Genomic DNA, 14283 nt, shown 5'->3' on the forward strand with positions numbered 1-14283 from the left:
CTCCTCAGACAAAGGAGGAAAGGCTGATGGCAGCATGGGTTGAGGAGGGGATGTTGCCACTACTGGAGATGGGGAAGCTGTTCCTTCTGGCAAAAGAGGTTCATCAGAGTTTACAAACTCAGTGACACCAGCTTCATCTGGGTCCTCCCACATTTCCCCATTCCAAGTTGCAGGGTCCTATTATTTTCCAATCAATGCCCTCACTTTAACAGTAGACACCTGAGGCCGGGCGCGGTGGCTCAAGCCTGTAATCCCAGCACTTTGGGAGGCCGAGACGGGTGGATCACAAGGTCAGGAGATCGAGACCATCCTGGCTAACACGGTGAAACCCCATCTCTACTAAAAAATACAAAAAACTAGCCGGGCGAGGTGGCGGGCACCTGTAGTCCCAGCTACTCAGGAGGCTGAGGCAGGAGAATGGCGTAAACCCGGGAGGTGGAGCTTGCAGTGAGCTGAGATCCGGCCACTGCACCCCAGCCTGGGCGACAGAGCAAGACTCCGTCTCAAAAAAAAAAAAAAACAAAAAAAAACAACAAAAAAAAAACAGTAGACACCTGGTGAGGCTATACATGCACCTTTTGTTGCAGGTCAGCCAGTTGCACGATAAGAGTTTGTGCCTGTTTTTTCACAATCTCAGCTCTTTCTGTACGGGAGATAAGGGTCTCACTCAGGGCAATCTTAGCAGATTTGAGGCTCAGTATCCGCTTCTGAAGCCAGGAGACAGAATCCCTGAGTTCATCATTTTCTTTCATCACTTTGTCTATTGAACTCAGGAGCAACCAACCAGCTTCATTGTGTTCCTTGGTTCTCCACATATGGTCAAAGGTATTATGTATAGAGTCATTAAACTCCCTGCCACTCACAAGAAGTGAATCAAGCATGTTAAATGCATTTACCTTGCTTAACTCTCTAAACAGTTCACACCAAGGACTATCAGTGTTCTCCATACCATGAGATGTAGAGTCCTTAGCATTTTGGGGTCTAACCATATTAAGCAGCCAACTCTAGAAACCCCAAAACCATCGAAATAACTCCATCCTTAATATTCTGTTTCTCTAGAACCACCCCAGTACCAAAATCTGTGTTAGTCAGGGTTCTCTTAGAGGGACAGAACTAATAGGAGATATATATATATATATAATAGGATATATATAAAAAATATGATATAAATAAAAATAAATAAATCCCACATATAGTATATAAATCCCACATATATATAAATCCCATATATATATATATCCCATATATATGTATATATATACATATATGTGGGATTTATTAAGTGTTAACTTACACAATCACAAGGAAATATTCAACAGAGGAGAAAGATGTAGGCTGGGAGGCTAGGCCCATTTTTCCTTTTCCAAGTCCCTAGCAGAAAGACAAGAGGACCCCCTAAGGGAATGTATCAGGAGTCACTGTAAATAACAAACGTCTCCTTGAGGAGCCCAGGGACATAGGGTCCTCAGATTTAGAAGCAACTAACACAGCCTGAAGAAATGATTTCCCTGCAGCTGTGCTGGTCTCCCAGTGGGGAATGTTTCCATAGAAGGGGAGAGTCTCCCAGACCATCCTCCATCAAGTCCCATCAAGCCCATCTTCCCTGAAAAAAATTAATTTTGATTTTCTCATTCCTCCTATATATATATATTTTACACACTTATCATATAGAGCCATCCCTTGGTATCCACAGGGGATTAGTTCTAGGAATTCTCATGGCTTCCAAAATCTACATATGCTCGAGTCTCTGACATAACATAGTATAGTATTTACCCATAACCTATGCACATCCTCCCTTATACTTTAATCTCTAGATTACTTAGAATATCTAAACAATGTAAATGCTATTAATACATATAAATGTAGATGGTTGTTATACTGCATTGTTTTTTATTTTTCATTTTTGAATTTTTTAGTTTTTGAGACAGGATATTGCTCTAGCGCCCAGGCTGGAGTGCAGTCACGTCATCTGAGCTGTTTGTAACTTCTGCCTCCTGGGCTCAAGCAATCCTCCTGCCTCAGCCTCCCAAGTAGCTGGGACTACAGACATGTGCCACCTCACCCAGCTAATTTTGGTACTTTTTTGTAGACGGGGTCTTGTTATGTTGCCCAGGTTGGTCTCGAATTCCTAAGTTCAAATATTCCTCCCACCTTGGCCTCCCAAAGTGCTGGGATTACAGGTGTGAGCCACCACACTTGACCCATTGTGGGGTTTTTTCCTCCAATATTTTCCATCCATCATTAGTTGAATCCACAGTTGTGGAACCCACATATATGAAGTGTTGACTGTATCTAAAAATGAAACTATTTAAAAGGTAGAAAAATGCACCATGATTTTGTCTCTCAATTCTTTTCTTCCATTTTCCTGTCTGCTAGACTCAGTGGGAACCCAAGAGAGAAGGACTTTAGGAGGGAGAACAGGTAGAGATAATTGGAAAAAGAAGGCATTAAGGCCCTCAAGTCTGTAAAGGGTGAATGCAGACTGCAGCACCGGACTGCCACCTGGTCGCTGGTCTCAGCCTCCAGGAAGAGCTGTGGCTTTGTCACCATCCTCAGCTCATCTTGCTTCCTTGATCCCTGCCTCGGCTTGCTTGGCTTCTGGCCTCCTTGGAGGAAAATGCCTGTGTCAATGGGAGCATGATGGAGGGTTCCAGGTTGAGGTGGGATGGGGGATAAGGACATGTTTGCATGAACATGTCCTAAAGGAACATGTACATAAGGAAATGGACTCCCATCTGGAGAGTGAGCTGGGGGAGGTGGGCACTGCAAGGAGCAGGAAGACAGGCCGGATGTCTGGAGATTGCTCCATAATCCATAGTTCCTTTCGAGTGTCCTGCTTTGCCTGTTCTGGCTTTTGCCCCCACCCAGAAACCTGGAGAAACCTCAACTGGAATGTCAAGTAAGCAGATTCCAGCTCTCTGGGCCCAGGGTGAGAAAAGGAAGTTGTATGAAAAGAGGAGACAGGGAAAAACAGTCTCATATTGTGCAACAGGCGAAGTCCCACATTGCCCAACTTCGAGGTTTCCATGCTGCCGTTTGTAACTCCTGGTGAAGCATTTCTTCATGAGGCTGCCCAGGCTCCTGCAGCCTTCCCTGGTGGTCCTGCCTCTGTGGAGCTGAGCTCCTCCCTTCCCATTTGCTGAGTGGGAAAGGGACTCCATCGTGAGGGAGGAGAGCTTGATTCTGGCCCTAGCCCTGCCTGCTCACTAACAATGAACCAGAGACAGGTCATGGCTCTGCTCTGGGCTGCATCTGACAGATGAGAGGATAAACTCTCCCAGATAGGAATCCAGGACCCCTCAGAGCGCCCTAGGTGTCTCTAGAAGAGGCATGCTTCCTAAGGGTCTTGGACCCTGGGTCAAGCCTCAGCCCCAGAACTCAGTTGCTGAAGCAGATCTCCCCTTGGGATGCCTCTCCTCATTATAGTTCATCTTGAGGTGTGTCCCTTTCACCCTGGATCCCTCCTGCAGGGAGGTTTGGCTCACCCTCTAGAATGTTCCCTTTCCTGCCACACTGAGCTGTTGGGGCTCACTATCGGTGATGCGTCAGTTGGTGGTTGTATTTGTTTCCTACTGCTGCAAAAAAAACCTTACCACACACTTAGTGTCTTATAACCACATATTTATTTTCTTAAAGTTCTGGAGGTGAGAAGTCTGAAACTAGTTTCCCTGGGCCACACTCCCTCTGGAGACTCTAGTGGGGGAACCACTTCCTTGCCTTTTCCATTTCCTAGAGCTGCATCCTAACACCTCTTGGTTCCTGGCCTCTTCCTCCATCTTCCAAGCCAGCAGCATAGCATCTTGCTTCTCTGGTCACATTGCTACCTTCTCCTCTATTGCCAAATTTTTTTCTTCCTCCCTCTTATAAGGACGCTTACAACTACATTTAGGGCCTGATCAGGTAATTCACAGCAATCACTCATCTCAAGATCCATAACTTGATCATATCTCCAAAGTCCCTTCTGCCACGTAAAGTGACATTCACAGGTTCTGGGGAATAGGATGTGGATGTCTTGGGGGCCATTATTCAGCTACCATAGTGATCTATACCTTGTCTCTGGCCTGGGGTCATCCATTCTCTCTCCCATCCCGTCCCCTATAATAAAATTGTGTATCTTTCTCCAAATCCACACCTTAATCTTACAGGCCATCCCAATTGTCCCTCCCTTCACTTTCTGTAGGCTCTGAGAACATTCTAGGAGAGTGCTCTTGAGCGGAACTTTCTGCAATGATGGACAGAAAGTCCAAAATCCGTGCTGTCCAACATGGGAACTAACCATGGTGCCAAGGGCTGCTGAGCACTTGAAATGTGACTAGTGTGACTCAGGAACTAAATTTTAAATTTTATTTCATTTTAATTAAATGCAATGAAAATGTAAATAGCTGCTTTGGCCAGTGGCTAACGTATTAGACAGCTCAGATCTAGGCAAATGAAAGCAGAAACTACAGCCAGGCACATTCTTTGCTGTTAGCCTCTCCTCACACCTGTTTTGGATGAGCTCTGCCCCCTAACCTCCTTCTCTCAGTCCCAGCAGAATGTGAAGGAGGCTTCCACTGGGACTCTGGAATGACGGAGGTGACTAAGGGCAGGGCAGAAAGGGAATTGTGTCTGTTTTCCCCAGAGAAGTACAGGGCCCCAATTCTGCTTTTGCACAGGACTAAGAATACTCAAAGGATTGTCAAGGTATTCTCGGCCTTGTCCTTACTCAACCGGTCTCCGTTTTGAGGATCACAGAGGGTGTCACTAGGGAAGGTGTGCAGGAAAGGGCCGGAGCCTGGGAGCTGGCACTGGCCAGGGTCCTGCTCTGCTATGTACTCGCTGAGTGGCATGTGGCAAGTTACTTCCAGGTCTTGGCCCTCAGTTTCCATAAAATGAGAGGGTTGGACCAGATGGTCTAAAGTTTCCTTTTAGCTTTAGTAGACTACGAGTCTATGTCCTGAGGCTTTATTGTGCATGTAATTCTGTCTTAGAGCCGTGTTGTCTCTGACCCATGGAATAGGCAGTTCTGATTGAAGGATAATTAAGTAGAAGTGGCTTTAGGTTACTCCTGCAACACTTCCAAACAAAACCAGACCTCTAGCTGGGTGAGGTGGCTCACGCCTGTAATCCCAGCAGTTTGGGAGCCCTAGGAAGGCAGATCATGAGGTCAGGAGATCGAGACCATCCTGGCTAACACGGTGAAACCCTGTCTCTATTAAACATACAAAAATGAGCTGGGCGTGGTGTGGTGGTGGGCATCTGTGGTCTCAGCTACTCAGGAGGCTGAGGCAGGAGAATGGCGTGAACCCAGGAGGCGGAACTTTCAGTGAGCCGAGATCGCGCCACTGCACTCCAGCCTGGGCAACAGCGCAAGACTCTGTTTCAAAAAACAAAAATAAAAAAAAAACCAGACCTCCATCCTTCTGTCCTCATGACAACACTTCACAGTAGCTTGGGCTTTAGAGTGCTGATCTGTCAACTAACTAATCTAATCCTCACGATGACCCTGATAATTGCTGGGTCCATTTTAAGTGAAAAGGCTAAAGCTCAGAGGGAAGGAGAGAATCTTCCACGGGCCCAGTCCCATGATGGGTGCCTTACACATCACCTTATAACAGCCCTTCAAAATGGTTAATATTATCCCCATTTCACAGGTGTGAACACTGAGGTCTAATAAGGCAAGATGACTTTCCCAATGTTATGCTGATGATAAGATGATGAAGACAGTTTTCTCACTCTTCTTCCCCCTTTGCTGTGCTGCTTCCCCTGTTTACAACTTTCCCTTCAAGATGTTGAAATGATAAGCTCCTTTTTTGGGGCATTCTTTCATGACACTCCCCAAGCAGACCTACGAGCCTCAACAAGTCACTTCACCTCTCTGTGCCTCTGTTTCCTTAACTGTGAAACTGGGGACAACAGTCCCTACTTCATAAGGGTGTTAAAACCCTTGTTGAAAGTACGCAGTGAGAGCATGTATGAAGAGTGCTCAGCCCAGAGCTCATATTAAGAACTCAGCAATTTCTCAATCTTACTCCTCTTAGAAACTGTAGTTTGCCCCCGCCCAAAAGTACCAGGCAATTCCTTTTACCCCCAAATCAAATTAAAATCACAAAGAAACTGCATTTTATTTTGAAGTTTTATTATGAAAACACATGGAATTAACGGTGTTATCCATGTATTTGCAGCAGCAGAGAAACAGTGACGGTGGACCATCCCCACAGGGGACACGTATCCTTTGGCTAAACAAATATAAATAATGGAAATAACACCTAATACAATAATACAGCACATAAAAAAAAAGATTAAATTAAGAGAAGGGACAGGAACTGCGGAGAGGAGTCCTGAGTGTGGAGAAGATGCGTCTCATGGAGAAGCGTCCAGGCTCAGGTGACCTTCCCTGAAGACTTCCTGTCTCTGGGCAGCTCAGTTCAGTTCCAGGTCATACACGTACTCCTGGACCCAGGTCTCACTGGGGTCAGCGCAGACTTGCTTGCCTCTTTTGGTCTGGAATCTGTAGAACAAGGAGCGGACAGATGAGAATCCCATGAGACCTTTGAGGTCATCTGGCTTTATCTCTTGCCTGTGGTCGGCATCTTCCTCTGCCTGACCATGGTCCATGTGGGCAGCTCTGGTGCATGGGATCCTTCCTGGGGCAGTGCTGGAACCAGACTCCCTATAACTTCCACCCACTGGATTTAGCTGTGGGCCCCAAGGGTTGCCCATATTAGGAACAAATGGGCATTGCAATCAATATGAATAGATCTCCCCATTCCCTGCCAGCCTGGCAGTGACTCTTCCACATGTCTTTCTAGCACGGTTTGAGAAATCGTCCATATCTCATGTGACCTGTCCGACTTCCCCTGCTTTCCTGTCCTCGGGATAACTTCCTCCCCAGAAACCCCTTCTCTCTCGGCTCCTGCTCAGCCGCCTTCAGCACTTGAAAAGTGAGTTCATGACCTGTGTCCTCACTGCTCTCAGGGAAGCCTTCAGCCCTGAGAACTGCCTCCCCACTGCTCAATCACCCCCTCCCCAAAACAGGCCCCCTTTTAAAATCCAGCCCTCGCCCTTGCCTCCCAGAGCAGCCCAGGGGTTGATACTCACACCACAGCTGGCTGGGAGCAGAGGCTGCTGGTCTCGTAGTAATCTACCACAAAGTTGCGAGGAAGCTTCCTCACGGTGTAAGAAAAGCAGCAGGAGGTGGGAGGGTCTGAGCCCACTGAAAGGAAAGGCCAGGGTGAGATCAACCCTGCACATGGGAGCTGTTTATGTTGGCTTCTAATTTTGCATCTTCATTGAGCATCTTTGTGGAGCTACCAGAACCCCAAAGAAGGTCCCTTGTATCCATTCCCACCTAACCTGAGCAGGAGTCTTATTCTGAATAGTGGATCTTCAGAGAAGAACAAGAAAGAAATCTAGAAGGGTGGAACTGGATTCAGTCTCAGAACACATCGGACCCCCTTCATGTGACAGATGGGGAAACCAAGGCACAGAGAGGGACAGGGCTTGCTTGAACAAGTAATTAGAAGCAGAGCCAGTTCAACAGTCTGACTTCCAGCCCATCCTTTTCCTCTGCTGGTTGCTCATTCTTAAGAAAATAGGAACTTGAATGTTATTGAATATCTACTAGACTCTACATTTAGCAGTACATTTCATGACCATCTTCCTAGCTGCCTTTTGTCCCATCCCCAGATCCCGCTGTTTGAGCAGCCACAGCTAGAATAAAAGACTCTGCCTGCACCTCGGCTCTGGAAACAGCAGCTGCGAAAGTGGACTTACTTGGTGCTGAGAGTGCTGGAGAGCAGAAGGCAGCTGCTAGCGCGAGGAGAGACAGGACCGTCACGCGCAGCTTCATGGTGTCGGTGGAAGACAGGTTTTCTCAGAGGTGAGGCCACAGAACGCAGAAGCTTCAGAACCCAGCTGTGTCCTGTGCTGATACTGAGTTGGGAATCTCTCTTTATAGAGACTCTGAGGCCTGGGACAAATGTGGGGGCTCAGGAGAGCGAGCGGAATTTCCATGGTACAGATGATGTCATGGCTCCTGAAGCTAGCTGAGTGAGGAGTTCCTCTCAGCTTCTCTTCCCCAGGGCGATGTCACCGTAGAGCAAAGATGAGGGAGGTTCAGGCGAGAATAAAAGGGAAGTGGTACAACCAAAGGCAGCGACCGAGACTGGGGAGAGAGCTGCAACCCCCAGAGGAAAGATGAAATGTTCACACCTGCTACAAGTGGCTTGTAGATAAGAACTGTGCTGCTCTTGGTGGTTGGCACCCCCAGATGCTGGAGGGTTCATGTCAGTCTTTCCAGGCTGGCCACAAGCCTGGCCCCAAGGACAAAGGGGGAGCCAGGACCCTGCCCATCCCCTTCCTGTGCCTCTTCTGCTGAGCTGAGAGCCACTGACTTTTGTGCCCCATATGTTTCCTTGGGCATGAAGAGTCCAGCATTGGATGTGCAGAGGAACCCAGAAGGGTGACTCAGGAACATTTGTAACTTCTTATTGCACAATTACCTTGTATCAGGCACCGGGAAAGCTGTCTTACACATATTATTTCTAATCCTACCATAACCCTGGGCAGGGGTGTGTCATCTCGTTTTACAGATAAGACAACTGAGGATTAGAGAGTGGTCCACTGATGCGCTCAGTGCCACACAGCTGATGAATGGCACTACCAAGATTTGAATCAAGATTTGTCTGACTCCCAAGTCCATTTTCTTTACATGCTATAGTCTCCAGAATAAACATAGAGTGTGACCACAAAGAGAAACCGTTGACTGATAGACTGCTAGGAGCTATTCCACACTCAAAGACCGATTGTATTCGGACTTAATTCAGGAAAGGGATAGCGCTAGACAAAGGGATAATTCAGGAAAGGGATAGAGCTAGGATAGAACAAGGAGGGAACGGAGGAGAAATAAAGAGTTCAGGATATTTTCCTGGACCAATAAAAGAACAGGACAAATAAACCAGTAATAATCAAGTTTGGAAGACCCAGATAGAAAATGTTCTTCTAGTATAAAAACAGGATTGAGCTGGGTGCAGGGCCTCACACCTGTAATCCCAGCACTTTGGGAGGTCAAGGCAGGCAGATTGCTTAAGCCGAGAAGTTCGAGACCAGCCTGGGCAACATGGTGAAACCCTGTCTCTACATTACAAAAAAAGAAAAAATTTGGCTGGGAGTGGTGATGCACACCTGTAGCCCCAGCTGCTCAAGAGGCTGAGGTGGGAGGATTACCTGAGCCCAGGAAAGTCCAGGCTGCAGTAAGTGGTGATTGTCCCACTGCACTCCAGCTTGGATGACAGAATGAGACCCTGACTCAAAACAAAGCAAAGCAAAACAAAACAAAACAGAATTGTATACCTAGTAATGAATTTATCTGTGTTACAGACAAAATGTGGAATCTAAGGATGTGGGTGTGTCCCAGCCAGTCCATAGGGAATGCCTGTGCTCATGTTAAGCTCTGGCTAGTTTGACAGTTGCTGGGCACCTGTACAGAAGGTGAAGCTTACAAAGGCCGTGCATACAGGAGTGTGCAAAGTTGGACAAATGAAGGAAATGAAGATAATTGGATCAAGATCTCTATCTGCCTTTACCTCTACTACTCTAATCCGCCTGCTCATCCCTAACCCCACATTGTTACATGCTCTTTTCTGAGAAAGAAAAAAGAAGAGTAAAAAGAGGGAGCCATGACTTCAAACTACACTACAGTGCTACAGTAACCAAAACAGCATGGCACCGGTACAAAAACAGACACATAGAGCAACAGAACAAAATAGAGAGCTCAGAAATAATGCTGCATACCTGTGACCATCCAATCTTTGACAAAGTTAACAAAAACAAGCAATGGGGAGAGGGCTTCCCATTCAATAAATGGTACTGGGATAACTTGCTAGCCATATAAAAAGATTGAAACTGGACCCCTTCCTTACCCCATGTATAAAAATCAGCTCACAATGGATTAAAGACTTAAATGTAAAACCTAAAACTATAAAACTAAAAAAATATGACAACCTGTAAGATAACCTAGACAATACCATTCTGAGCATAGGATCTGGCAGAGATTTCATGATGAAGATGCCAAAAGCAAATCCCAACAAAACCAAAAACTAATAAATGGGATCTAATTAAACTAAAGAGCTTCTGCACAGCAAAAGAAACTATCAGCAGAGTAAAGAGATAACCTACATAATGGGAGAAAATATTTACAAACTATGTATCTGACAAATAATATACAGAATACATAGGGAATTTAAACAAATGTACAAGCAAAAAACAAACAACTCTATTAAAAAGTGGGCATTGAACATAAACAGACATATTTCAAAAGAAGACATATGTATGTGGCCAAGAAACATACAAAAAATGCTCAACACCACTAAACATTAGAGAAATGCAAATGGAAACCACAATAAGATACCATCTCAAACCAATCAGGATGGCTATTTTAAAAAGTCAAAAAATAACAGATGTTGGTGAGGTTGTGGAGAAAACGAACAGTTATACACTGCTGGTGGGAATGTAAATTAGTTCAGCCATGGGAACTAATTAGCCATGGGAATTAGCCATGGGAACTAATTAGTTCAGTCATGGGAACTAATTAGTTCAGCCATGGGAAGTAGTTTGGCGATTTCTCAAAGAACTTAAAACAGAACTACCATTCAACCCAGCAATCCCATTATTGGGTATATACCCAAAGGAATATAAATCATTCTACCATAAAGACATGTGCACATGTATGTTAATTGTAACACTATTCACAATACCAAAGACATGGAATCAACCTAAATGGCCATCGATGGTAAACTGGATAAAGAAAATATTTTATTTATATATATATATATATGCCATGGAATACTTCTGTCATTAAAAAAAAAAAAAAAGAACAAGATCATGCCCTTTGCAGCAACATGGACGGAGCTAGAGGCCATTATTCTAAGCGAACTAACACAGGAACAGAAAACCAAATACTGCATGTTCTCACTTATGAGTGGATGCTGAACATTGAGTACACATGGACACAAAGAAGGGAACAGCAGGTACCAGGACCTACTTAAGGGTGAAGGGTGGGAGGAGGGTGAAGATTAAAAAAAAAAAAAAAACTACCTATTGAGTACTATGCTTATTACCTGGGTGATAAAATAATCTGTACACCAAACCCCCACAACATACAATTTACCTATATAACAAACCTGCATATGCACCCCTGAACCTAAAATACAAATTAAGGGAAAAAAGGGACCTACAGCATCTGGGAGCCACAGGAGAGGTTGGAGCAGCATCCTGGGGTACTTCAGGGTCATTACATAAAGTACAAGGTCATCCTACCTCAGCATTCTCCCTCACTCCCCCACCCGCACACACAAGCTGCACTTCTCTGTTCTCTCCCCCTTTTCTTTGAACAGCTCTTGCTTCAAATGTTCTGATCTTCTCCAAGACCCTTTCCCCCAGCTGCAATGTTCCGTGTTCCCTGGTAGCACATGTGTTGGTACCTCTCCTGGCCTTTCCTAGTTGGTGCAGTTTCATCTACACGTATCAAGGACCTTACTTTAATAGCACATGTGTTGGTACCTCTCCTGACCTTTCCTAGTCGGTGCAGTTTCATCTTCATGCATCAAGGACCTTACATTAAGAGAAGCAGAATGTGTCTCATGTTCTCTGGATTCACACAGACTTCGTTATCTATGACATTTTTATTCAACCCAACGTACTAACCATCTGCTGTTTGTCAGGGCAGACAGAACTGAACGAAGCCCCAACCCTGCCTTCGAAGAGTTCCATATCTAGAGATGGCATTGACAGTGACAGAAATAACTATGCCACAAGGTGGAATAAGCTAAGTGTCATGTCAGAGGAAGAAACAAAGTGTCAGGAAGCCTGAAGGATGGAGAAGGCTGCCTCTCAGCTGTAGATGAGTAGCTCCAAGTTAAGTCTCAATCCCCACCAGAGCAGCTGTCTGAATGAGCAGGGTGGAGGGGTTAGGAGAATGCCTGTTCTGGGTTTCAGGAGAATAATGATTGATAAAATGGGTGATTAGTCATCATTGAGCCATACAATGAGTTTGTCTGTTGACTTTTGTTTCCTAGCCTTGATCCGATCTTTGGCTCATGGAGGTAAAAGGTTTTGAGGGGTCTTCGTGAAGATCCTAACAACAATACTGTGTCTGCACCCAGTGGAAGTCCACACTGAGAGTAAAAAGGACTTGTATCATTTTGTTTAGCCACCCCAAGATTAACCCCCCCACCCCGAGATTTAGGCACTGGTGCCATTTGGAACTCCTGGAGGACAAATGTGGAGACTGGAAAGCCAAGGGAGCCAATAAACGATGATAACAAATGACTCTCGAATACACGACAAAAAACATGCTCATGTTCTCTAGAGAAACTTCCCTGACCTCTTTCCCAAGTAAATCCTGTGTCCTTCCCTGTGCTCCTACATTCTCCTGAACTACTTCCTTCTTACCACCTATCACATATTGATCTATTCTTGTGGTTGCCTCCCCAACTGGAAAGTGAGCTCCTTGATGCAGAAACTGTGTTATGCTTATCTCCATGGAGGGGATGCGATGAGTAATATGGACTCAAGATGCGAGTAAACCGAGTATGAGTGAACTGGGTGTTCTGACATTCCACCCAAAAGGTGATTCCTCAGCCCTGATAGTGTGGTACTTCCCCTTCTCCCCCACGCTCAACCCACACATCCAGCAGTTTTATCATAACGGATACTATTCTTGGACTCAATTCTTTGTAGCTCAGGGTTGCAAGAAGTGACAGCAAGGGTCATCCATGGTTCCAGGGAGCTCCATTCAGGGGGCCACCCCCTCACCCCTGAGCAGGGAAGCCCTTCTTTCCTCCTCACTTGTGGTCATTTAGAGGTTTCCACCTCCACATGCTCGACCACTGCTATATTCATAATTCCATTCTGGGCATTTTTACATTTGTCTTGTCATGTTATCCTCAACTTCCCAGTCTGCAGGCAGGCCCAGCAGCCATAGCAGTAAGATGACCTTGAAAATGTCCTGGTATTTTTTCATTTTCCTCAGCATATCCATGGCCTGTAGTTTTACCTGATCCCAATCTGTTTTGCCACTGAATAGATTAGGAAAGCAAAACCTAGAGAAGTGGAAAGACCTGATCAAGATCACACAGGATGCATGTCAAGACCCAGGGTCTTCAACTCCCAGTTCAGAGATGACCAGAGTCGCTCTACAGGTATGACCCTCTGAGATTACACATAGAGGCAATCTCTGATCACAACAGACTCAGTCAATCTGGACATGCTGGCCCCTCCTAGAGTGCTGAGACCACTGGGTGTTGGGGTCAAGAGGTAGCCTCTAGGAGGTGGGATGGGTAGAACTAGAGAACCCCTGGAGGGCAAATGTGGAGATTGGAAAGCCAAGGGGAGCTGGAACATAGGGTCATTTGCCAAGATAAATAAACCAAGAGGCAAATCCTGTGGTTTTGTCAATATGGTGTCCAAGTCACTTTGGAGGAAATGGGAGCAGAAGCTGAACTGTGAATTGAAGAAACAAGTACACAATTATCCCGAGTGCAGAATTCTTCAGGATGAAATTCGTAGGACAATGAGCTGGTTGGAGCAGCTCATCAGTGACTGCCACACTCTGACTACGGAGCTGGCCGGCCCCACTCTTCTTACCGTGGAAATGGACCTTGGTCGCCTGCCACAGCCTGCTCTTAGTTGTGAAAGGTAGAGGTCAGCAACTTCAGGAGATGTTAAATTCCTGAGAGAGGGGTAAAGCCTCACCAGCAGTCATGAGATCAAGAAACTTCCAGTATTCCTTGTGAAGCATCTTCCTTCCAATTGTTTCTGGCCTCTTTCCATGCAGGTCATAGGGAATACTCCAGCAAGAGATGAACATAATTCAGTAAAGCTTTATTGAGTACCTACTGTGTGACAGGCATTGTGTCCGAAGGTGAGGGTATGCACTTTAGATGGTGGTAGTAAAGTGTTAAGGAAGGCTTCCAAAAAATGTGAGATCTGAATTTTTTTTCTGAAAAAATATTTATAGGCCAGGCATGGTGGCTCATGCCTATAACCCCAGCACTTTGGGAGGCCGAGGTGGGTGGATCATATGGGGTCAGGAGTTTGAGAACATCCTAGCCAACATAGTGAAACCCCGTCTTTACTAAAAACACACAAACTTAGTTTGGTGTGGTGGCATACGCCTGTAGTCCCAGCTACTCAGGAGGCTGAGGCATGAAAATCTCTTGAATCTGGGAGGTGGAGATTGCAGGGAGTCGAGATCGTGTCACTGCACTCCAGCCTGGGTGACAGAGCGAGACACTGTCTCAA

General features: G+C 45.7%; 1 protein-coding gene across 3 annotated transcripts in view; it reads right to left on the reverse strand.

Annotated features, from left to right (window-relative positions):
* Positions 1-6101: 6101 nt before the first annotated feature.
* Positions 6102-14283, reverse strand: part of LOC100426632 (C-C motif chemokine 4) — a 34404-nt gene continuing 26222 nt past the window's right edge. For 2 of the 3 annotated variants that reach the window (XM_002800667.4, XM_077969661.1), the window contains exons 2-4: positions 7756-14274; positions 7081-7195; positions 6102-6490 (exon numbers count right to left, since the gene is read on the reverse strand). In XM_002800667.4, the coding sequence (XP_002800713.1) occupies positions 6403-6490; positions 7081-7195; positions 7756-7831 (279 nt within the window). In that variant the 5' untranslated portion in view covers positions 7832-14274 and the 3' untranslated portion in view covers positions 6102-6402. The remainder of the gene's footprint in view (positions 6491-7080; positions 7196-7755; positions 14275-14283) is intronic. The other variant, XM_077969662.1, reaches the window with a different exon arrangement.

The sequence above is a fragment of the Macaca mulatta genome, chromosome 16, assembly GCF_049350105.2.
Source record: "Macaca mulatta isolate MMU2019108-1 chromosome 16, T2T-MMU8v2.0, whole genome shotgun sequence".
Taxonomy (NCBI): Eukaryota; Metazoa; Chordata; class Mammalia; order Primates; family Cercopithecidae; genus Macaca; species Macaca mulatta.